Source organism: Chiloscyllium plagiosum, chromosome 16 (assembly GCF_004010195.1).
Source record: "Chiloscyllium plagiosum isolate BGI_BamShark_2017 chromosome 16, ASM401019v2, whole genome shotgun sequence".
NCBI lineage: Eukaryota > Metazoa > Chordata > Chondrichthyes > Orectolobiformes > Hemiscylliidae > Chiloscyllium > Chiloscyllium plagiosum.
In genome coordinates this window covers 57,012,988-57,038,268 of record NC_057725.1, presented here as the reverse complement: position 1 = coordinate 57,038,268, position 25,281 = coordinate 57,012,988, and the positions used below count along the sequence as shown (strand labels likewise).

The 25,281-nt window shown below is 40.2% G+C and overlaps 1 protein-coding gene across 10 annotated transcripts in view; it reads right to left on the bottom strand.

The window, feature by feature from the left end:
• LOC122557942 (potassium voltage-gated channel subfamily KQT member 1) overlaps positions 1-25,281 on the bottom strand; it is a 682,968-nt gene that overhangs the window by 408,506 nt on the left and 249,181 nt on the right. For 9 of the 10 annotated variants that reach the window (XM_043706183.1, XM_043706187.1, XM_043706188.1 and 6 more), the window contains 6 exons: positions 14,960-15,070; positions 12,880-12,975; positions 7,967-8,083; positions 7,530-7,677; positions 4,380-4,406; positions 2,596-2,658 (listed from right to left, as the gene is read on the bottom strand). In XM_043706183.1, the coding sequence (XP_043562118.1) occupies positions 2,596-2,658; positions 4,380-4,406; positions 7,530-7,677; positions 7,967-8,083; positions 12,880-12,975; positions 14,960-15,070 (562 nt within the window). The remainder of the gene's footprint in view (positions 1-2,595; positions 2,659-4,379; positions 4,407-7,529; positions 7,678-7,966; positions 8,084-12,879; positions 12,976-14,959; positions 15,071-25,281) is intronic. The other variant, XM_043706184.1, reaches the window with a different exon arrangement.

Below are 25,281 nucleotides of genomic sequence, written 5' to 3'. Positions count from 1 at the left end.
AGAATCATCTTTGCTATCCTTTCCTCTACATCTCTGGGACTATTCAGAGGCCGATAGAAAACTCCCAGCATGGTGACTTCTCCTTTCCTGTTTCTAACCTCAGCCCATACTACCTCAGTTAACGAGTCCCCAAACATCCTTTCTACAACTGTAATATTGTCCCTGATCAACAATGCCACACCTCCTCCTCTTTTACCATCTTCTCTGTTCTTACTGAAACATCTGAATCCCGGAACCTGCAACAGCCATTCCTGTCCCTGCTCGATCCATGTCTCCGTAATGGCCACAACATCGAAGTCCCAGGTACCAACCCACACTGCCAGTTCACTCACTTTATTTCGGATGCTCCTCACATTGAAGTATACACACTTCAAACCAGGTTCTCACTTGCCAGTGTGAGACACTTGATTTTGAAACTCCCTACTCTCATCCTCTTCTGTACCTGTCCTACAAGTTTGGTTCCCATCCCCCTGCTGTATTAGTTTAATAGCTTTAGTGAATTTCCCACCCAAGATATTGTTTAGATGAAGACCATCCTGCTTGCAGAGGTCCCACCTATTCCAGAAAGAGCTCCAATTATCCAAAAACCCAAAACCCACCCTCCTGCACCATCCCTGTAGCCACGTGTTCAACTCCTTTCTCTCCCTATTCCTCACCTCACTAGCATGTGGCACTGGCAGCAAACCAGAGAAAACAACTCTGTTTGTCCTCGCCCTAAGCTTCTATCCGAGCTCCCTGAATTTCTGCCTCAAGTCCCCATCTCTCTTCCAACCTATGTCATTGGTGCTAATGTGGACCACGACTTATGGCTGCTCCCCCTCCCCCCAAGATCCCCAAAACACGATCAGAGATTATTTCCACAATAAAATGAAAACAGTGTTGTAATGTTTATCTGGCTCTGTATGCTATTCTGTTAGATAACAAAATGCAACAAAGTAAGTGCCTTCAAGTGACAGTTGGAAATAATGGGAAATTTAATGGCAGGACCTCATTGTCATTTCGCTATCCTGTTTCCCATCTGACAACCAACCAGGTTTGCCAAACTAGCCTGTTAAAACTCAAGCACTCCTGTGGTACAAAACCACAGCCAACAACCATTTGAACTGACGTCCAAGCATCTGGAAATATCTCAGGTTGCTAAGGGACACAGTGGGGAGGCGTTTTTGGTGGTCCAGAGATTGAGGAAGAAAGAAAACTTGAAGAGATCAGAGTTGGCTGAGTTGGCTTATTGTAGATGAGGATTCATTTGAGGTGCTGGGAGAGGAGAACTCCTCCAGCTGTACTGTAAAAAGACACTTACAGAGTTTAAGTGTGCAAAATCAACGGGATTGACAATAACACACTTACATGGACTAAGAATTGAGGAGCCGACAGGAAACAGAAAGTAGGAGTAATTGGGCCATTTTCAGAGTGAAAAGCAATGGCAAGTGGGCACATGCTTGGACCCCAGCTATTTGTAATATGTATCAACCATTAGGGTGGAGGAATCAAAATTAATATTTCTATGTTTGCCAGTGATACAAAATTATGTTGGATTGTGAGTGATCAGGAGGTTGTAAGGTGTCTTCAGGGCAATGTAGCGAAGTTGAGTTGATTCTTGGCAGATCCAGCATAATGTGGATTTGTGTGCAGTTGTCTCCATTGTTATGCAAAGCAGAATGGCATTGGTGATGGTTTGGGAATCATTGATGTGCAAAGGGACCTGGGTATCCTGGTGGTCTACGTTCTGCATTCTTTGGGGTAGGAGGAGGGGTAGGGAAGGAGAAAGGCTCCAAAAATATACATTGATTTCTCCTCGCTCTTTCATTCCAGTGAACGCAAACAAGATTCCTGGGAAATGTCAGCATTAAGTAGCCAATAGCATGAACAATGTAGATTTTAGCATAACTTTTCAACTATGTCACTTAAAAAGTTCTTGTTAACTTTTTTGTTACTTAGTCTCTTAGTCAGAAGGCAATGGGATAAAGCGAACCTGCAAAATTTCATTCTAGTATGTTACTATATATGAGAGATGCTACGATGTGAATGAGATTGTCCACTGATCCAGGCAGAAACAAATAAATCCATGTTGCTTCATGAAAAAGAATAGGAAATTCTGCCAGTGGTCAGACTAGCCTTCCCATCTTAGACAATGCAATAGAGAGACATTGAATAACCCTCCATAATGTTTGCTTGTGGTGAACGATAGTCAAATATACATAGAAAGCATTAATACTTCACTATCTGAAAACTTTGGGTGTCTTCCAAATCTGGTATAATGCTTTATCATTTTTTTTATTTCTAATCACATGAATGGAGTCTTTAATCTCAAATAGCTTCAGTCTTCCATTTGTAAACCAAAGTCAAAATTACACAACACCACTTTATAGTCCAACAGGACTATTGTTCAGCATTACCATATCATTTGTGTTATGTAGGGACAATCACTCTTTACATCAGGAAGTCTTGGGCTGTAGCTGCATCTTGGTCTTGCAGCAGCAGTTACAAGCTAATCTTTCAGGAAATGGGAACATTGCATTGACCACATTCAGTGAAGGTTAAGGTTTGTATTGGAAACAAATCAAATCAAATTATTTCACCCAACTCAGTCATTACCTTGAGGAGAAGGAAAGCTGAAGGAATAGGTTGGAGTAAAGGAAGCCCAAGAATGCTGGCGAACTTGACCACCAGCCAGAGACGGAATCAGAGGATAGGAAATAAGAAGAGAAAAAAAAGACAGCATCACTTTTAAGATGAAAGAATAAAAAGAGTTTCTTCATACCTGCCCAGAAGGAAATGCTTTTTTTGCACCTCAATCCATTCGACTCTTATCATTATAGAATTTGAAATGAGACAGCATAAAGGAAAGAGGCAAATCAAGAAACAAGTATCAATACATGGGAGCTTTTCCTTGTGGTTGAACAGGTTGAACCCATTTTTCACACAGATACAGTATACAATGCTTCAAGCTTTCAATAATCATATACATATTGCCCTTGGAATAAGTCTTTGCATGCGAATGACTAAGCAAAGGTCACCTGCAGTAAGTAATCTCAGGCAAGTGTCACAAAACAATGGCACAGTTTTCAGAATGATGTCAGTTTGGAAAAAGAGGAGGGAAATCACCATTTCATAAACCAAGATCAGCAAGGAGAGAGAAGAACCAGTCTTCAAAGTGCTCCTGATTGGTGAGAGAAGCTTTTGCAAAGTGATTGATGGGGCAAAGATGATGTGATGCTGGCTCATCACCATCCATCTCTTGTAAGCAGTTTTAGCAGGGAGAAGCAAGAAATTATGGTTGGAAACTCTTTTAAAGAGAGTCATTTTAAAATCACAATCTGTTCACGATGGCCTCTATCAAATTTTGGTATTTCCTGGTTTCACCCAAAGGACTTGGGTGGCACGATGGCTTAGATGGGTAGCACGGTGGTTCAAATAGATGGCACAGTGGCTCAGGGGTTAGCAACGCTGCCTCACAGCGCAAGGGACCGAGGGTTGATTCCCGCCTCAGGCGACCGTCTGTGTGGAGTTTGGACATTCTCCCTGTGTCTTTGTGGGTTTCCTTTGGGTGATCCGGTTTCCTCCCACAATCTAAAGATGTGCAGATTAAGTGAATTGGCCACCCTAAATTGCCCATAGTGTTAGGTGCATTAGCCAGGGGTAAATATAGGGTAGGGGAATGGGTCTGGGTGGGTTAGTCTTCAGTGGGTCGGTGTGGACTTGTTGGACCGAAGGGCCTGTTTCCATACTGTACGGAATCTAATCTCTGACTGATGTAATGGTATTTGAGGTATCAAGTTTAATACCCAGCCATCAAGAAAGACAGCCATGAAAAGAGAACAAGAACTTTGTTCTTCCATGTCATCAGAATTCTATATCCAATTTGGATGACTCTATGGCTTAAGAGAAGGTGGGGCTATCCGAATGTGTCATCGCCAAACTGAATAGCATATCGGGAAGTGAATTATTTCCTCGCTCTAAAGGAAAATAAACAAACAGTACAATATTGCAAATACTGACATCAGTTTTGGGCAGTGCATATTAACTAAGTAATGCCTTTTCCAACTTTGAGCGGAATATACATTCAGTTCTATATCATCCACTCTGCCAAATATATTAGCTCCTTATTGTAGCCCTTTACTGCAGTCAATATTTGTACTCAACAACAAAACACAGAAATCACACCACAAATTAATTTACAAACCAAAGCATGCTTCGTATGCCTCACTCACAGTTTGGTGACTAAATTGTGCGGGTTTCTAGTGTTCTACTCTAAGCTAATCACCAAGACAATCGTTACAAGAAATATCACTCAGTATTAACTACATCACTGAAAAGTCCAAGATTAAAAACAACACAAGCATATCTACAACCACAGTGCACACTAGCTAATAACTTACCAGTTGTTTTCAACATCCTTGCTTTTCCTGTATACTTGCAGAAGTGGGAGAGAGGTTACAGACGAAGGTGTCAAATAGACAGAGAAAGATAGAAAGAGTCAGAGAAAATAGTATAAAATTTCATACGCTCAAAATATTACAACATATCTGCAGTTTCACAGTCACTTGAGGTATTCCAACCTCAACAATAATAGTTATTGTTGTGAGTTCCTCAGTTCTTTTTAATGAAGAAGACAACAAAGGTTCAGCCCAATGTTTGGAATAGACAAAAAAAGAGACATATATAATGAGGTGAATGCTAACCATAGTTTAAATTGTGCTGATAAAATATCTTCAATATGGTTAAATTTGATGAGATTGAAAATCATTTTGCTCCTTCTGTAATCTCTAATTCCTTGCTGATTTCCCTCATTCATACTTGTTTGCAGTTAATTTGTTCAATTCATGTCCACCGTCTCTCTATTATCCCTTGCTTTATCTATTCTCCTCAACAGCCACTCATTCACCCACCCCACTGTGTCTACTCTCTTATTTAATCTATTGTGGCAACATAGGCCACATTTTCCTCCTCTTCCTTTTCCATTCTCTTTCCTTCTATCTTAGCTGTTATCATATAACTCAAACCAATCAACTCTCACTTGACTTCAATTTAAATTCAACTCCACTGTACTTAGCTTTTCTCGATTGGACGATTAGTTAAATATCAGATGTCAGTTTCCACATATTTATCACAAAGTGAGATACCACCAGCCCCAAGACACAAATTATTTCCACGTAAACAAAACCTCTCACATTCTACACTTGGATGAACCTTTTCACATCAAAACTAGTAAAGTACATATTGATATTGTGCGAATACTCCAAATAAAGCTACCTAGGGTTTTGTTCTGTGATCTTCACTCATATAGTAACTGAATTAGATACACAATCATAGGATTCAACTAACTACATTCCAGATTTGTAACACAAAATGATCTGTCTGAATTCGACATTTTAATGAAACTGTACTTAGTAAGGGTCATTTTCGTAATCTTTCCACAAGCCAACATTACCATTACCTGTTTACTTTAGTTTTCTTGGCCATCCTACAGCACAGTATTTTCCTAATTCAATTCTGGATCACTAACATTTCAGAAATGTTGTTCCAACATCAATTGGAAGTGAATTGGGTTGAGAAATTTGTTCTGGTGGTTTCTCATACCAAGCACCATATCCATTGAAATTAGCAGATGAGTACAGTCAGTCTCCTCGCTCCAAAATAATTAAAAACCTGAATGCTTAGTATTATGGGTTTCAATATATAATGCTATTTTCCTCTTGTCATTGTTAAAAAAAAACTGAAAAAAATTATCAAATATTGACAGTGACAATAAATGTGTATGCAAATCAGATTACAAACTGGAAAATGCATTTGCAAGCATATTGTGAATAAATGCAGCATTAACAAGCCTCAAGGGGACAAAGGTGAGGACATGTGGGATTGTTCTTGCAGAGGATTCCTTTGGAACACCTTGCAGAATTCTCCATGATAATGAAAACATATCCCAGAAATGAAGGGCATGAAGTGAGATTATTCACATTCTTAATGCATGAGATTGTTCACTGTTTTTGCAGGAAACAATAGTGTTTTATCTAACACAATGAAGCTTCAAGGGAATGCATTACCATGTTTCGGTGGTAGTATCAAATAATATAACTTCCAGAGTCATGAAAAAGAAATACATTTATTTGTTTCCATAAAACAAATAAAGAGGAATCACTTTCATTTTGTGGAGCTGTCCTAGATAATAAAAACAACTTCCTTGATTTTGGAATATTTGTTTCTTAAAAACATGCCAAATAGAATGAAACAACAGCCTGCTCCTCTGCATTGTCCTTTCATTCCCAGCATCCCTTTGCTTCATGATATTAATTTAAGGTGAAACAATTGTAGGACATATATATTAAGGTCAATTTTCAACTTCTTGCCCATGCATAGCATCAGTGCTAAGGATCAAGTGACCATTGCAGAAACAGGAAAATCTTCATTTCCATGGCAGTGGAAATCAGATTATGCCAATAGTGAATGGTCTATTCCTCGGTGCCATCTTTACCTGCCAAGCTGTCAATCTATTCCATTCTCTCAGACTTGCTAAACCCAGTGGAAAGTACAGGTGTAATCGTATTACTTCTCAACTCCATCTATTTACCCTACATTTATTTAATGACTATCAAGGTTAATTTTAAAAAACTTGACAAGTTGTGTTTATAACATGCCATATGTTTGCTTTGTTTGCAGAGTTATCAATTTCCTTCGATACATTTTCCAGATAAGCTCATTACTCAGATGTTCAAAGGATGTTGTATTGGTCAAATGCTGCACTGTTCCTTTTAATTAAAAAACAGGTTCTCATGTTACATGTGATTGTAATATTTTAAGAAAATTTTGGAACACTTTTTATTTCAAAAGTGTTCTCGGGCACTGCTGTACCTTCTTTATAATAGTAAAGAACTCAAGGTTGCAATGTTATAACATAATTTGTTAGGACAACAAATATTCAGAGACATTGCAAAACGACAGCAGCAATCCTAGCTTTCAGACCATCTTTGAGACCTCACTGTACTTTAGCAACCTGGTCATTTGATTACAGAAATTGTTCTCTCGTATCTTACCTTTTAAATTACTACAATGCTTCAAATTTTCATGGTCATTGAGCTGCATTCAGGAGAGTCATAACTTACCTGCACTGAGAGGCATAGATCAAGCAGGTGTTCAAAAAGGTCGCATAAGTTTGTGAGTTTAAACAAAATGCTAGCAACATTTTTTTCTGAATCAAATTATTTACACAGCAACACTGGGGACTTGGATGGACTAATTAGATCCTTGAGTCTGTTGCAACATTCGACCAGAAAATGGCTCATCTCAACCAAAACCTCAATTTCTACCCTTCGCTCTATATTTGTGCATACCATTATCCAACAAGAGATTTTTAACCATGTTGTAGGAAACTCTAATCTAAAGGGTCTACTAACATTTCCTTTTGAAATAACTTCCTTCAGTGCAACTGGGTAAGTGGCAGCAGACTGTCTTCCTATTGTACACAAGAAATGGTTAGTTCGACCAGCCAATGGGGCAGGTGTTGTTGAATGTCACTCATTTCTCTCTCCTACCTGATGAATCACATCCATCGATGTTTGAGTTTTCAGATTTTCGGTCATCCTTGTCAGCGACATGGTCATATGTGATGTTAGGCACATTTAGTGCCTTCTCAGAGTTCAGTCCATTATCTTTATCAATTTTGGGCTTCTTTTTCTTGCCCTGAAAGTGCAAGCAGTTAGTTACTTATGTAAAACATTAATGCCCGTTGACAAGAGGGATGTCAAAGTTCGAACAACATGATTGGTGAACACCTAGGGTCAAGGTTCACATTCACATGAGACCGTCAGAGGTCAAAATGAAGATTGATTTTGTCAAAACCACAGCTAGCTGCCTATTAATGTGTTGGAATTTCAAGAAAAGTTGGTGCATATTCAAAAAAGAGAGAAAAGCATTAAAGAGGTGGAGAAAACTTGAAGAAAAGAGAGAGGTAGGGAAACAGTGTAATTACCGGTAACTTCTTTGTCTTTGGACTTGGAGATGCAGCATAAGCTTTGACTGGCTGTCGGACATACATTTTCCAAGTTGCAGATTCATAGTTTTCTGCTGCATGGCATCTCCATGATGTCTGAAAGGAATGAAACTATAAAGTTGTTTCGATTGTCTTTTTGGAAGAGCTTAAATATTTCTAGTGAATTAATCATTGAGCAAACACCCTGCAGTACACCTACTTATGACAAGAGCTGATTTTCAAGCGCTTAATTGACTTGACACAATTTGTTGAAAGCTTCAGAATGTTCAAATCGCTATCGCGTGGCTTAAAGTTTGCAAGAAGAAATAAGTTTGCACAGTTGAGCACCAACTCTTTGTTTTACAAGTTCACCAACTCCACTAAATTAGTGAATAATCCCAAAAGGTTCAAATTCATTGAGAAATGTCAAGAGTCAAAAATAAATTCAACATGTAACTAAGCTTGTGATTTTGCCAAACAAAGCAAAACATCAAATAAAAGTACACATATTTCTGACTTAATGCCAACTCATTTATAGATTTAGATCAGAAAAAGTCATTCAGCCCATTTCAATTCCTCAACTCTGATGAATCTGATGTTCCCCTTTTACAGCATCCAATCCATCCACAAATGATTTCAGGATTTTCGCCTCAATTATTCTTTTCAGTACTCCACACTGTGTATTGATCCAGTCTTTGAGGGAAGCATTTCCTGATATCAACCATAAATTTACACATTCCAAAGAATTGAGTTGAAATACCTAACATCAAAGTTGAAAGAGACCAAGGAAGTCTACTGAATCTCATAGGTAACACCTACTTCCAGTGTAAACCAACAAATTCAATATAACAGAAGCAAAAGAGTTGAAAAGGCACCATTTTGAACCTGTGAATTCTTATTAGATGCTTACAATATATTTTGAGCAACTGCCTGGATTTACCCTTTCCTTCTCAAGTTCTACCATTTAAAGCTCAGAAACTGAGATTCTGAGATCCTCCCTTTTTTGACAGCTCGAACAAAGGAATCCGGTTTGTGGGCCCTTTTGCAGTGTCTCCAACTTATGCTTTTTGCCCTTTGTACCTCAGTGCTCACAAATGGATCTTTTACTTGAGAACACTGCATGGCTTGACCTTAAATTTCTCTTCCTCGTATTTAATTATACAATCAGCAGTCGACCAATTTGTTGATATCAAGGCTCAAAGTTGATAAATATGCTCAGTATGAAGTCTTAAATGAATTTTAAGTTTATTTTAACTTTATCTTTGGCTGTTTCAAGCAGATTCTATTTCTCGTTGTATGGGATCCACTTTGGTCTGATCTGTAACCAATTTCAATGACTCATTGCTCTATCCACATACATATTTTGTCACTTTACTACTGAGTTTTTTCTTCATTCCACGGTCTTTTTCTATTTAATAATGTATACAAATTTGGGTTACATTGGATTTCTGAGTTGGATTGAGGCTGTTGAAGTGGGTAGTATGAGTCAAGATAATTTCACATGCACAAGACCGACCTTAGTTAAAAAAAACCCAAATTAACAAGCTTTTGCTCTGGCATAGATGGGGTAGGAGGTGTGAGGTAAGGTTGACCACTGTCAAACCTGGAAGTAGATCATAGAATCCCTACAGTGTGGAAGCAGGCTGGTTGGCCCATCGAGTCAATACTGACCCTCTGAAGAGTAGCCCACCCAGACCCACTTCCCCTATCCAATCTCTATAACCCTGCATTTACCATGGCAAATCCACCTAACCTTTACATCCCTGGACAAAATGGGTAATTTACCATGGCTCAATCCACCTAACCTGCACACCTTTCAACTGTGGGAGGAAACCAGAGCACCCAGAGGAAACCCACGCAGACTCTGGGAGAATGTGCAAACTCCACAAAGACAGTGGCCCAAGACTGGCGTTGTGAGGCAGCAGTGCTAACCACTGAGCCACCGTGATGCTCTCGATCCTAGGAGGACACAAGGTCACACAAATAAGAAGGCAGGCTGGAGAAAGAAGGCGCATCTGAGTTTTCTTGGCCTTTGTCCTTGTTGCTCTAACTCTCACCACTCACCCACTAAATTCATGCCGCTACCTAAACCTTCTCAGTGCCAATTTGCACACTATCCACCATAGGCAGATATCAGGAACCATGTGGGGAAAAAATAAGATAACCTTCTAAATACCTCATACAGCTCTCGCTATGCAAACCTGCATAAAGTGTGAAACCTTTGTAATTTAAAATGCTTAATCTCATTTAAAAGCAAACAAACAGTCTGTTCATGCTTCCAATCTTTTAATACTTCTCTGATTTGATAATCAGGCTGTGAACTCAGAATCCTGTTGCTCAGATAATTGAAACTTGTGAAACTCAGGTGAGCAGTCATAACAAATAGTCCTTAGAAAAAAATGTTGAACAACTGACATGTGGCACAACGATCATGCCCCTAACTCTGAGCCAGAAGGTCTGGGTTCAAGTAACACCTGCCCTAGAAGTTTCCAAAACGTGCCAACACAGGGTGATTAAAAATAATTTTGGAGTCTTGCAGTGCCACTATATCTGGACCACAAGATCCATTTTCAGGGAGACACGGTGGCTCAGTGGTTAGCACTGTTGCCTCACAGCGCCAGAGACCTGGGTTCAATTCCCGCCTCAGGCGACTCTGTGTGGAGTTTGCACATTCTCCCTGTATCTGCGTGGGTTTCCTCCGGGTGCTCCGGTTTCCTCCCACAATCCAAAAATGTGCAGGTTAGGTGAATTGGCCACGCTAAATTGCCCGTAGTGTTAGGTGAAGGGGTAAATATAGGCGAATGGGCCTGGGTGGTTTGCGCTTCGGCAGGTCAGTGTGGACTTGTTGGGCCGAAGGGCCTGTTTCCACACTGTAAGTAATCTAATCTACACTCAGGGTGAAATGGCTACAGAGATGTGTTATAATGTGTCCAAACACTTTGAATTCAAAATACCTTTATTGAACCTGCGCAAACAAATGTTACATTGTGTGGTCTACCAATCAAGGCTGGCAGAGATTTTTTAAAATTGATCTTCACCAAATTTTTTGTTCACAGTTTAATGAGTGGTGTAGGGGCTTAAAGAACATCAGATGATGAGCACCAAATAGACATTATCCATCTTTCTAGAATATCTACAGCTGCTTCATAAGTTTATGACTCTCATACTATGAATAGGAAGGGTTTAGAGGGATGTGGGCCAAGTGCTGGCAAATGAACCAGATTAATTTGGGATATCTGGTTGGCATGGACACGTTGGACAGAAGGGTCTGTTTCTGCACTGAACATCTCTATGACTGCAGGTTAGGGCCTTGACAACAGACAAAATGGTCTGTTTGAGCTAAGCACTAAAATGAAATCATTTTACTGAACACCTTCTTCTTCAGTATAGTCATATTATCCACCTAAAATGAAACATAATTCTTCAGAAAAAATGTTTGGTATTCTATCAGAAGATTTCTTATCAACTCCTAATATTTACTCTTGACCTCCAAGTTTTGAGCTTAACTAAAAGACTTCCATGCAGATTGGTTTCAAATTAATTCTAAAATACTAGGTACAAGGTGTTGTAATGGTTTCTGTTGGCCATAGAGATATCACCTCCATTGTAAAAAAAGGTTGTTTGGCAAAAATTTGTGTCTGTTTTGATTGTTGTTTACTGTTTTATTCTGGTACAGATAATCTTCACGTCTGCATTTCATTATCCATTGAGTCCTTATGTGCTTGTTTCTGTTTTATATAAGCTTTAAATAAGGCTCCCCTGTCTAAGATGATGTCATCACTGCCTTATAAATCTCTTCCCTAGACCCCTTTAGCACTCTAGGATAACTACCCTCCAATCCCATGGGGATCTGTCTTGACAGTCCACAAGGGCTCTCCCAGACTCTCATCACAACTTTGGCATAAGGCCAATGAAATAAATTGCATTGGAAACCTGCTGGTTTTTTTTGGACAGTGGGCAGGAATCTATTAGTCCTTAATAAATAATAATACTGTATTATACAGTCTTAACTGTATCTCCTAAATTTCTTGTTTCTTTGATCAACTTCTTACAGTGAAAGAATTAAAATAATTTTTAGCTATTACATTTCACGTCTGTACCTATGCTTTTCCTCTTGGTCATTTCTTTCCCCTCTGATCCCTCCTTTAATAAATTATATGCTCTTGTATTCATGCCAATGAATGCCATTTCCTTATCATCCTCTTCCTTTATCTGCAGCTCTGACTGTATGTGAATTTCCCTGAAGTATATTCCACAGAACATTCTGAATAATCATACGTTTGTACATGAACATGTCTCGAGGAAATTTTTGAATTTACTACAAGTACTGAGCCACTACCTCTAATAGCACAAATATTTCTTTACTTTTCTGCACACCAATCCTTCCCTATATTTGTGTGCAGCAGTCAGGAAATGGGGACAGTCTGTCATGGGAGTATTTAAAAAGAAAGACATCTGAGATGCATTAAGGAGGTACATCTGGCAAGCTTCATGCATCTTGAAATTTATTATCTTGCAAAATGACTTTGGTTTTATGTACTGCTGTTGATTACAACATCCTCACATATTGTTTGTGCTCTGCATTATAACAATAGAGTAGCTCTTGAAATATTAAATTGAATCGTCTTGACCTTTCTTCAACGTCATGGTTGTAATTTTCATATTATATCTGGTTGTAACAACTTACTTTAAGAAAGAAAATTACAATTTCTAAAGTTTCTGGAAAGAAATTGGATCTGCCGATGGAAAAATAATCCCACTAGTAAACATTCAAATGCATTGTTAATTGAAGAGGCTAAATTCAATGCCAGTGTAGATTTTTGACTGTAAAATTCCATTCACAATTGGTTCCCTGACTGTTGCAATATGTCACTCTGTTCAGTTTGCAACTTAGTCAATAAACCACAACCTACCTGAATGAGAGAAGCAGCTGCTGGAATCTGACGATTAAAATGCTTCTGGCGTTGTTTCTGTTGAACCTTTAGAGCAAACCCTGAACCCAAAATCCCCTGAAACAACACAAGAGATACAGAATTAAAACATATCAGTTGTGTTGGCTTCTCTCGTAGAGTTCAAAGGGAGGTACAACACAAACAGGTCCAAAACTGAAACTGATGGAGAAACTCAGCATATCTGGAAGCATCTGTGGAGAGAAAGCACAGCGAATGTTTTGACCCTTCATCAGAAACAGGCCATTCAACACAGCTCTTCAATACTTCACTTCATCAAATGCCTATAGTGAGGAAGCAGGCCATTCGTCCATCAAATCCACACCGATCCTCCGAAGAGCATCCCACCCCAATCCCTGTAACCTTGCAGTTCTAATCACTAATTCTCCTGACCTACACATCCCTGGATACTATGAGTAATTTAGCATGGCTAATCCACCTAACCTGCACATCTGTGGACCGTAGGAGAAAACCAGAGCACTCGGAAGAAACCCACGCAGATGCGGGGAGAATGTGCCAATTCCATTTAGACAGTCGCCATGTGGGCGGAATCGAACCGGAGTCCCTGGCACTGTGAGACAACAGTACTAACCATGAAATCACCGTGCTGCCCCAGATGATATAGATAATACAGATGCTTGTGTTCCCCAGTAGCTCCTCCTATTGCTCTTTATCTTAACCTACCTGTTGATCCATCTATTTCTTTCCGTCCAATTTACTATCTGACTTCTCTTTAAATGATTTTATGGTATTTGCGTTAACTACTCCATACAGTGGTTAAGTCACACATGCTAACTATACTGGATAAATAACTTTCTCCTGAATGCCCCATTCTAGTTTGGTAACAGAGTTGGATTTATAAAGTTCTAGCATGTTTTCTTTGCCTCAACAATCTGTTCCTTATTTATAAACTCAAGGAACCCATATGATTCATTTTTAAAGATCTTACTAACTGACCCTTCCACTTTCAAGTACATGGACGCTGAGGACTTCCTGCACTTTTCAAAATGGTGTCATTTGTTGTATAAATTCTCCCAAAGGTTGTCACTTTACACTACTGATAGAGTCATAGAGATGTAGAGCATGGAAGCAGGCTCAGCTGTAGTATTAGGCTTCAATGTGAATATGTAAATAAGGTAATGTTCTTTGGAAATTGATGTAAAATCACATGATACTAGAGATCATTGTCTCTAGTAGCCTCGTGGCATAGATGAAGCCTTGGCCTATATATAGTTAGTATTTACCACGTCTAATTAAAAGCTGTCTGACCTGATATCCGAAAACTGCAATATTTGCCAATCTCTTTCCTGGAATCACTACATCAACCTATGTGACCCAATACAGTTGGACTTGCTATTATTCTGCATCACCCCTCTGGAAGTCTGAAAGACTATCCATTGCAGCTTCATCCTTACTGTTCCAAATACCCCAATGTTTTCTACATCCTTGATTGACTTTCACTGGTCTTTCACTTTCTATATAGCAATTGCAAAGCAAGGTCAGTCATCAGATTTCCAAGATAAAATAGACAGATGATAATTAGATGGCACAGATTTATCTTAAAGTCACATATAATGAAATGATTTACGTATAAACTAAAATGAATGAATTCCAATCAGATTCATTTGATTGTCTTAGTCAGATATATACTTCGCTACATATCTTTCTCATCAGGATTCTATTCAGCCTGTACCAACATATTACCCAGGTATCTGTTGACTACATAATTCCTTTTTATCCTCAATGAATGCTAAAGGGGAGTATCAACATGGCATGCTAGTGATCAGTTCTATGTTTCCAATGACTCGACTTCTCAATTGGAATAATGATGATTATTGGAGTGTCTTTATGAACCTAGGTAGGTTAATCATTGGACACTTCCTCACAATAACAAGCTTTCCAACTAAATACATTCCCTTATGAAAGAATTACTACATAGAATGAGACGATACATATGGTAACTCTTATTCTGGTTGACCTAAGCAATAAGTCAAAATTTCAATCAATTCCTATGCCACAAAATTAGATTTTAAAAAAAACTTACAGCTGGAAGTGCAAAAAATGAAATTGCAAAGACGGAGAAACATGAAGCAATTGTCCTGCCGATCCAGGTCTGGGGAACCTTGTCTCCATATCCGATTGTTGTGACTGTCACCTGTGTAGGAAAAGACCAGCTTGTGAATTTTAAGATTGCTTTCAAGGGAAGTGCTACTGTGTCAAAACACTGAAATCTTGGCAGTGGAATTAACTTAACTGAGTTTAAATCACTTTCCTCATCTTTGCCAAATCAATCATCACATGACGCACCAAAAATCAGCACCATCAAACTCAGAGTGACTGAATATTGCATAGGGTGTATAACAGACAGGCGAGTTTCTGATCCTATGTGATGATGATATCATCAGAGGAGAGCTGCATGGTGTTGCCACTACAAAGGCAAAGTATTGCAGATGCTTAAAAACTGAAATAAACATGAAGAAATACTGCAAGTGGGCATGACTGAGATAGATTGACATTGAGGTTCCTTTCTTTTTTAAGCATTTTCACTTCTCACCAAATCCAAACTCAAACTGCTTCAGGGGAGTTAAGATATTCTCCATAAATACATTGAAAAGCACAGTACAGAAGGAGACCACTGCATCCAACAGTTCTTTGGAAGGGCCATCCAATTATTCCTAAACCCCTCCCAACTCTTTCTTTTTACCTTTGCAATTTTATCCAAGTTTACATCAAATCCCTTCTGAAAGGTGTTACTGAATCCAATTACCACCATCCTTCAAAGTACAGCATCTTGCTATGTCAAATCTTGCCTTTTTTGTGATCATTATCTTAAATCTCTGGCCATCTGTTTTTAACCCCTCTGAGTCTCGCCTCATTTACTCAATCCAAACTTCTCATAATTTTGCGTAATTCTGCCAAATCTACTATTAGCTTTTCAATCTCTGCATAACCACGTTCTGTTATCATTTTACGACACATCCTCTCTATCTTGTCTCAGGCTTTCACATCTATCACAAAGGTGTGGTATCTGGAACCGGACACAATACTCCAGCTGAGGCCTACTCAGTGAACCGTGCAGCTTTAATTATAAAGTGGCGGGGTGGGGGGGGAACGAGTGTGATGGGCTTATGGTATTGCCAATAGACTATTAATCCAGACACCCAGGTTATTCTTCGATCATGGGTTCTAATCCATAGCAGATGGTAGAATTTGAAAGCAATAAAAGTCTGGAATTAAGGGCCCAATGATAACCATCAGTGACTGTTAGAACAACCCGTCTAGTTTATTAACATCCTTTAGGGAAGGAAACTGCCATCCTTACCTGGTCTGGCCAAAATGTGCTCCAAAACCACAGCATTGTGGTTGACTCTTAACTGCCTTCTGGGCAATTAGGTACTAGCTATAAATCTAGCCAGCTATGCCCATATCCTGTGAATGAATAAGACTAACCTTCTTAACTTCTCTGTTTTTATGCTCGTCATCATTTTGCTAAAGACAAGATTCCATGTGCTGTTTTTGAACAGCAATTTGGCTTGCCACCTTCAAAGATCTATGTGCATAAACACGTGAGCCAATGTTCTTGAACGCTATTCCAAAATGTTGCTGTTGAGAAGAAGTGAAATCATGCACATTCCCAGCTGCACTGGAATAACTAGGCTCAGCCTGCATCGTTCGTTGGTTACTGGTGATTGCTGTTTATTCTTTAAACGTCAGCTTTTGAAATAAAAAGTTCAATATCCGAGTAGTCTATGGGAGCTTTACTTTTTAGGAGTTAATTGCAAAGTAAAACATAAAGGGAAGGGGTCACAACCATAAAGGTATGAAGACAGAGTGAAACAATATCCGAGGTGTACAGCTCTCATTCCAAGCAGAGAAAAAGATATTCTTTTGTTTGAAATCAGACACTTAACAAGTTCACACAAGTAAAAGCCTTGTTAGAGATACTTTTTTTTCCTTCCCTTTCTTTTCTTAATTCAGTGAATGATTAGAGGAACAATGTAATGGAGCACAGCTGGGGAGCATGTGCCTGAACAAAAATAGAAAGGATTAGAAATGTGAAGTCACACGACAGCATGATACTGATCTGAAGGAAAAGCTTCAGCTTTCAGTCCTGGAGGCAGAGCCACTGACTGATACCAGTGCACAGATGTCCTTTCTTCAAAGATAACACAGCTTTATCAATAATTCACCAACATACACCCCTGGTTTCCATTTGAAGTGCAAACAGGTGTCCTGTTACAGAACTGCACTGATTCTCTCATTGGAAGGAAAAGAACACATTACAGTTGGGGGCCTTATCACTAAATCAAGCCTTTCACTGCGATGCAGACTTTAACAAACTATTCTATTACTGATTCTGTGGAAGAAATAGGAAGCACGTTAGACACTCAAGTAGTGAAAGCGAGAGAGCAGGTAGTAATTTGAATTCTAATCCATCTGAAAAGGAAGCCACAAGCAACTACGCTGCCTCTCAGCAAAATAAAACCCAAAATAGGAACTCCACATCTGCATTTACCAACCACAACTGACAGAATGCCCACATTTGAAGTGATTTTTACCAATGGTAGGTGAGAAAGTGGTATGAAGTTGCAGTCTAACATCTTGAATTAGTACAACCTATGGAATACATTCTGTTGTAGATTGATACTTCAGGATCACTGTAGCCCTTTGATGGTGCTCACAGTAGCCCTTTGACAGAACATGTTACATATCTGTGCTGACACATGACGACTCTTTGTGAGCTCTCTACAGCAAATCTTATTCTTCCGTTTCTTAGAATCATTCTGCACTTTTAAACCTCAATTCCAAGTCTGTAAAATTGACACTGTAACTCTGTATTCCTCACCCTCTTCAATCACCCTATGATTTTTGTGTCTTTGTATGTTGTGATTTGCTGTACTACACGCAAAACAAAATTTTTCACTGTACTTAGGTGTGTATGAAAATAATAAATCAAATCAAATAACTAACAATAGATTGGGTATATTGGAGGCATTTTTAAAAAATACAAAATTGATTTAATGTGGTGAGGAAAGAACTAATTTTGCTGAAGTAGTGGGCAGAGACTGGAGTGGCTTGGTGGCCATAGTTATAAAAATGGTCTTCATTTCAAAATAGTTGAAGAGAAGAAGTATATTATTTTCAGAAACTTATTAAATACATAACAAAGCACATAAACCCCATGCTAGAAACATTAAGATTAGCAGAGCTTTTTTTTGTACACAAAGAATACAGTACAATAAGTAAATGAATACGTAAATTAATCACAGCATTCAGGGGGAATTAGATAAACACTTGAAGAAGGAAAGCATTAAAGGTGACAAGGTGAAGAGCAGAGTACATAATTTCAGTACTCAGCCTGTACTGACACAGATACAGTGGCTGTATAGTCTCCTTCTGTGCTGGTGTTGTTATGATCCTAGGCACATAGTTTATAACTTTCTGTCTAAAACAGGTCTTAGACCTAACTCAAATTAATGGTGTGAGAAGGAACAATTGGCTTTGGTCAGCAGTTAGGGGAGTTCTGGGTATGTGCTGACGAACAGTAAAGCAGTTTTATTTATAAAGGTGCTATCAGTTGGAAATGTAATAGCACACATTGCTAACACCTTAATGTGTGCTTAACCCAAAGTTTTACTGGCATTGCTGTTTTCCTCAAAATGACTGAATTACAAAAAGTGAAAATCTGCTCAGATTGTCCTGAGAATCTCTCATGGTTGTGAAAGGAAGATTAACCCCCTGTAACATCAACAAAAGAAAGCTCAATATCATTTCAATAAAACTGTCTGCTTCTGTGAACATTGGTACTATTTAAACTGCATAACGCCTGACTCCCGGCATTTGTGCTTTAAAGCACTTGAGCTTTAAAAATCACCAGCCATACTTCCAGAGTTCCGTGGGACTTGGAGGGTGCAAGTTGGGATTATTGCAGGGTGAGGAGGTAGCTGGGAGTGAGGCCAGACAACCCGGATGGAGGTGACTAGATCCTGAAGATAGCCAAGCCTCACTCATGCCAATGTATGACCCGGTGCCCACCTGTCCCTCTTGCATGGTAACTTACTTACCTACATGACACTTCATACTCACTATTCCATTCTATGACCATCCTGCATGGTCGTTCATACGCTTCTCCATTCAACCCTGTCCCTTTTGCCCATCACCCACAGCCCTTCAAGTCCCTTATACCCTCAATCATCCTCATGGCCTTTATGATAACGCAAAGGCAACTTATTTCAACTCGCACCCACCACCCACTCTTTGCCCTTCAGCCTCCATGCCTGACTTCTCTTGACAAAAAGACCACCTTAGCTATCTCACTGAGAACAGAACTGATCTTAGCTGATCTAAATTCCAAACTCTGGGTCCCCCAAGCCATGGATTCAAACTCCAATTTAAAGGAAGGCAGCTGATCATGGAAACAGTCAGCTACCTTCATCAAGGCTCCTGATTAAGGGCTGATTTCCGAAACATCGATTCTCCTGCTCCTCCGATGCTGCCTGACCTGCTGTGCTCTTCCAGCACTACACTCTCAACTCTGATCTCCAGCATCTGCAGTCCTCACTTTCTCCTAGCTACCTCCAGTAACCAGGCACACTTAAACTGCGAGTTATCTCCATGTAGGTGAGAGAAGACAGCTCAGGTCTGGGACTTGTGATTTCCAATTTCTTTGTTGTGGACACACGCTCCATTATAGCAAAATGAAACTGGGCCATAATCACTTGTGTGTGGTTGTAATGATGTTAGTGTGCCTTCTTCAGTGGTGATACAATGAATCCAAACATGCATTTAAGATCTAGAAATACTTTCATTGCAGTGAGGAAGCTTTGAACCTTTTCTCCTGCCAGTGATCTGTGAAGATTGTCCATGCAGGCAGTTTTGATGTATTTATTTATTTGATTTGATTTATTCAGTGTCATGTGTATCTTGATACAAAATACAGTGAAAATGCTGTATAGTGTCACCACTCTCTGGCACTATCAGAAAAAATAAACCAACACATAGAATACAAAGGCAGAGAAGTGGAGAAATAAAGAATTTGCTTTGGAATATCAAGTTGACGTTACTTTTTCTCTCTGAATATTATTTCCCCCTCCCTCTCGTACATTTATTTTAATTGGAAATTTAGCACTGTAAAATTTCTCAACAATTGCAGCGAGCTTATAAAGTAAAGTATTGCAAGCTTTTGGGCAGTTCTTCAGGACAGAAGAAATCTGTACATCACCAGTTTGCTTCAAAGCAGGGGTAGCTTAGAATCATCACTAAAGTCTGAAAATCTAAAGCTAATTAACAATAGCGTGGATGAGTGTCATACTTTTTGGTATCTTTCAAACAATTAAATACATTGGTCACATTGGCTTTGTGTAAGACAAGGTCAGCGTTCAAAATTTGAGGCTTCCAGCTGTAGTAGCCTCAAAATTAAGATTAATTGAAAAAAATGATTAGACCCAGCTACCGGCTGGAATGAGCTAACATGAAAGCAAAATTTAGGTCAAATAAAATAACTAATGTAAAAGCACTGTTCAGTGGACATATGACCAGTCAAGCATGATGGGGAAACTCAACTATGAAGGATTGAGCAGAAGAGATGCTTATCATAGGCATGAGGAGAGATCGTAAATTGTTTTAAGTGCTATGCTTGTTTAATTTTGAAAAAGGACTTGGCCAAACTAAAAGAAAGGCAGGGCTGTTTTTAATCACATGATATAACTTCTGCAAAAGTCAAACTACCAGTTACCAGGACAGAGCTCAGACATCGTACCCCTGGAATGTCACACCCTAGTTTAGACCTTCTGGTCCCCAAACAGAAGAGACCAGCAGACAATGTGTCTCCCCAGTCAGTTCTGAACACAGGATGAACTACTGAAACTCATTATGCTTGAATTGACACTAATGGCTTGCCATTTATCACATATAAAGGAATTATGGATCTTCACTGGGTCACTGAAGCTTAAAGACATTATGCCTGTTGTGGTGTTAATAGTCACATTTATCTCCTAAGGTTAGCACTGGACCCCTGGCTAGAAGGACGAGGACCATTTGTTGCCGAATCAGATACAGGACAAATATCACCCCAGCCTTTGTTGAAACTAACTGTAATCTTGAGACACCGTTGGCTCACTGAGATAAGAACCAAATGTTAGCATCAAGGAGAATGTTGGAAGCAAGGAAATCAAAGATTCCATGTCGAACTAAATTTGCCTCAAGTCTCAACCTGCTCGAAAACTTGGATTAGAAATTTCTCCTCCCTGGTGTGACACGAGCAATGGCATGAGGTTGGGAAAATACAGAGGATGAAAATATCAGAATCTTGACGTCAAGAAAATGTTTTGGGATATTCCTCTCAAGCCTCAAATACTTATGACTCTTGGTATTGAGTGGCAGCTTCCTGATTTTCATATATTTAGATCTTATTAATATCCAAAATTGCATTTCTTTTTAAGTGTTCAGTATTTCAGTGTTCCAGTTCTCCTCTCTTTCCCTGAGAAACTAAATGCTGCATATTCTGGACCCTCCAATCAGAATGGAAACTTGGTGGCCACAGCTCACGATTGCTTGTCCTTGCCATCATCCAATGTACCTTCAGCATCTTGTCACTGCATCTCTGTGAACATCATTCTCTTTGACCCTTCACCCATGAAGGTTGGCATTGACAAACCACCAAGCCTCACCACATAATCACGCCCACATTCAGACCAACTCCCACACTTCAGCACTTCGCCATTGTACTTTGGAGTTCAACGCATGACTTTTAGACCCCTGCCAAATGGCATTTGGACAAGATGCACCTTCTGGCCTTTAGCTTGCTTTCTTAGCACTCATTCACCTTGAGTTTAAATAGAGGCTGCCAGTCTGTCTATTCACATTGCTTTCTTGGTGCACAGGCCCTTCCCTGCTCAGCTACAGGCTATTCAGTCTCTCTGGCTTGCATGGCTTTTGAGTACAGAGGCTCAGGCAGGGAGCTGGTCATAGTGGAGAGACATGAAACATCAAGGATGTAGACAGGTCATTGTGTGGCATCATGCTGCACTAATGTTACTGCTGCAGCATGTGCCAGCAGATTATGTGGAAAACACACTGCACATGCTTCAAGGAAAAGGCCATGTGTAAAAGTCAAAGTGGCACAGTCCTTAGTGGTGTTGAGTCAGGTATGGTCAGTCAGGAGGCACTATCACCGTCAATCAAGGGGACCATCCAATTTTACTCAGGGGAGTTGGCCTGTCAGGTCCCCTCAGGCAGGGGCTAAACATCTCTTGATTGTCCAGAGAAGATGGTTCTGAGGCTCATGTCTGTAGCCCCATCTCTTGCTTTGGGTGCCTGAATTCTGGAGAAGAAGGGAAATCTGGAGTGAGGTTGAGGTCCTTTCAGGTCATCCCCGTTAGGCATTCGTGGCTACAGTGATCGAGTTCAGGTGTGTGCACATATCTGATAGACACTGGGTATGCTGTGAGAGAAAGTGAGGGCTGCAGATGCTGGAGGTCAGAGCTGAAAATGTGTTGCTGGAAAAGCGCAGCAGGTCAGGCAGCATCCAAGGAACAGGAGAATCGACGTTTCGGGCATAAGCCCTTCTTCAGGAATTCCCGAAACGTCGATTCTCCTGTTCCTTGGATGCTGCCTGACCTGCTGCGCTTTTCCAGCAACACATTTTCAGCACTGGGTATGCTGTACCTGGTTCTCCATGGCAGAGACGATTTGCCCATGGAGACAGCCAGTCACATTCAAGTCAGAGCCAGCACAGTACTGCTAACATTGATGGACTCCTTCATCCTTTAATCCAGTTGATCAACCACTTCTAATGAATGTGCTTGCTGCTCCTTTGCCTGCCTGACCATTTTTATTAAGTTACCAATGGCCAGGACCATTTTTTATTTGGAGCTGAGCAGGTGCAGGTGTCTAGAGTCAGAAACTAGGGACGTTACTTTCTCGGCCAGGTGTGCCAGTGATATGTTCACTAGACTGTGCTCTAATCTAGGAAGAGAAGCCACTGAGGAGAAAGGGTGTGAGCTGGTGGAGAGGAAGGTCTTGCTGGCGAGTGTCCATGACTTCCTCCTCAAGTTGGAGATGGAGCTGACGGTCTCCAGTGCTGGCCGCTTCTTTGTGGAAGCTCATTGGGTGCATAAGCAAAGAAAGGATACTAGTTGTCTAAAAGCTTGTGCACATTAAGAATGAATTTGCGCTGGTGGTAATGGGAGAGCAGCACAGCTCAATGGAGCTAATGGGGCTAGCTTCCCATTGAGGTCTCCCTATATCCACATAAGCAATTGTGTTCTTCTTTATATAATTCTAGAATTAACTCCTCACAGGGAGCAAGCAGCTTAATGTCTGCCACCAATTCACAGGTTCATGTCCCCTCAGATTTGTTATGGGCCTTTTTTCCTGTAATGAAAGAAAGAGCGGAACTGTACAGTATTGAATGAAATGTGAAAGAGCAGTTGATGGTGATGCATGAGCAGGAGAGGGGTGGAGGTGGTGAGGTGTCCTCTGTGAGTAGGAAGATCCCAGAGGTCAGAAAGAGTTAGCAGCTTGGGAGACCGAGGTGAATGAGAGCCAGTGCATGAATGTAATTGATCCAACAGTGAGAGATGAGGTCCATGAGGCTTGGTGAGATGCATGTACAGTGGCAGAGTTAGAGTGAGTGGTGGTTCCGAGAGTGCATGGTAGCAGAGAGAAGATGTTAGCAGTTACCCTTGTGGGGTAACCCATTGAGATCCTCCCCTTTAAGTGCTCATGCCTCAGCGATAGAGTTCAGGTTTGTGCACATATCTGGAAGACATTGAAGATCACTGACCTCCTTCCTGTACTGAGGGGCACTCTGCTTCATCCTGAGACACAACACTGACCTTGGCTGCTATCTGGCTTACTCTGGTACCATTGCCCACCATGACATTTAGCATTCAATTCCCGTCCTCCAGCCTGTGCCTCAGCAACACCATGTCCCTATCCAAGAAGTGGGGTGTCAGTATTCCTTTCTGTACCTTCATGGTCCAGCATCAGTGTGTGAGGGGCAGCTTCTGGTTTGCAGTCTCTGAAGTGGTGTTTGGTTGATCCTTCCATGTCATTCTAATGTGAACACCACCAACGAGCCCAAATGCACAACGAAAGGAGTTGAAGAGCGGAGGATTGTGCAAAGCAACTGACTCTAAGCCGGCGTTCCCTCTGAGCCATGTGGCCACACACTGGAAGTCGCTGCCATGCACAAAACTTGAAGGTCCATGCCGCAGGAAAGAAATGGTTTAGAAGGAACCTAGCTCTGAACCATGGCAGACCAGGCAATCAGCAAAACCACAACTGAAACTGGAAAAGGTCTGCCCTTGGTTTCTGGAAGAAATCTTAAATTTGCCTAAAAGGTTGACGAACATCATCATGTTGTACCTTTGTCAACTTCAAAAATAATTCTGAAACCATTGCCATGTGAACATGAGTTCCTATGAATAGTAGTTTCTCCAGACATTGAATTCATGCCCATACCTCTCAAGTTACCTTTCCGTGTGTGTGTGTGTGTGTGTGTGTGTGTGTGTGTTGATCATTATTCCCTGGGTTCAACTGCATGAATAAACCATTCATCTGTTTTAACTCCTAAAGAGAATCTGACGTGGCTTGATTTCCTCTAGGACTTCACAAAAAGAGGGGAATGTATCATAGCCTTTCAAAAGAGACAAACAAAAGGGAGAAAAATCAAAACTTACACACAGGAGATGAGAAAAGTCAAAGAATTCAATTTACACTTCTCCCTCATCATTAAAAAATTACATAGGCATTTCGCTTCAATTTTTACAAATTATAAGTATAGGGGTAAATATTTAGGACAGGACATGAAACAATTGGGTTAAGGTAAGGAATGGATTGTAACAACATAAACAGTATTTAAGTTTGATATATCAGTCAGCATACACCCTTATTGAAAGAATTTGAAAGGAGAATTCTCAATTCTTTAGATAAGCAAATTGTGATATGGAGCTGGAGATTAGCAAAAGAAAAGACACAGAAAACCAAGTAGAGATTCACGTTGTTTTGAAAACGGATCACCTTGTACAAGAGTGAAGGCGTGACAACAACTTCATACAGAGGTCACTGTTGAAGAACGGTCTGCAATTATAGATACTTCATCATAGGAAGAACTCAGGTGATGGGCCGCACATGGCTGAGATTCACAGATGATGCCAGCATCTGCCTGTTTCTTATATTCACCCACACACTTTGGGAAATAGTGGTCAAATGTTGGTATGGTCTGCCTGGTGATTAGAGTCATAGAGTCATAGAGATGTACAGCATGAAAACAGACCCTTTGGTCCAACCTGTCCATGCCGACCAGATATCCCAACCCAATCTAGTCCCGCCTGCCAGCACCCGGCCCATATCCCTCCAAAC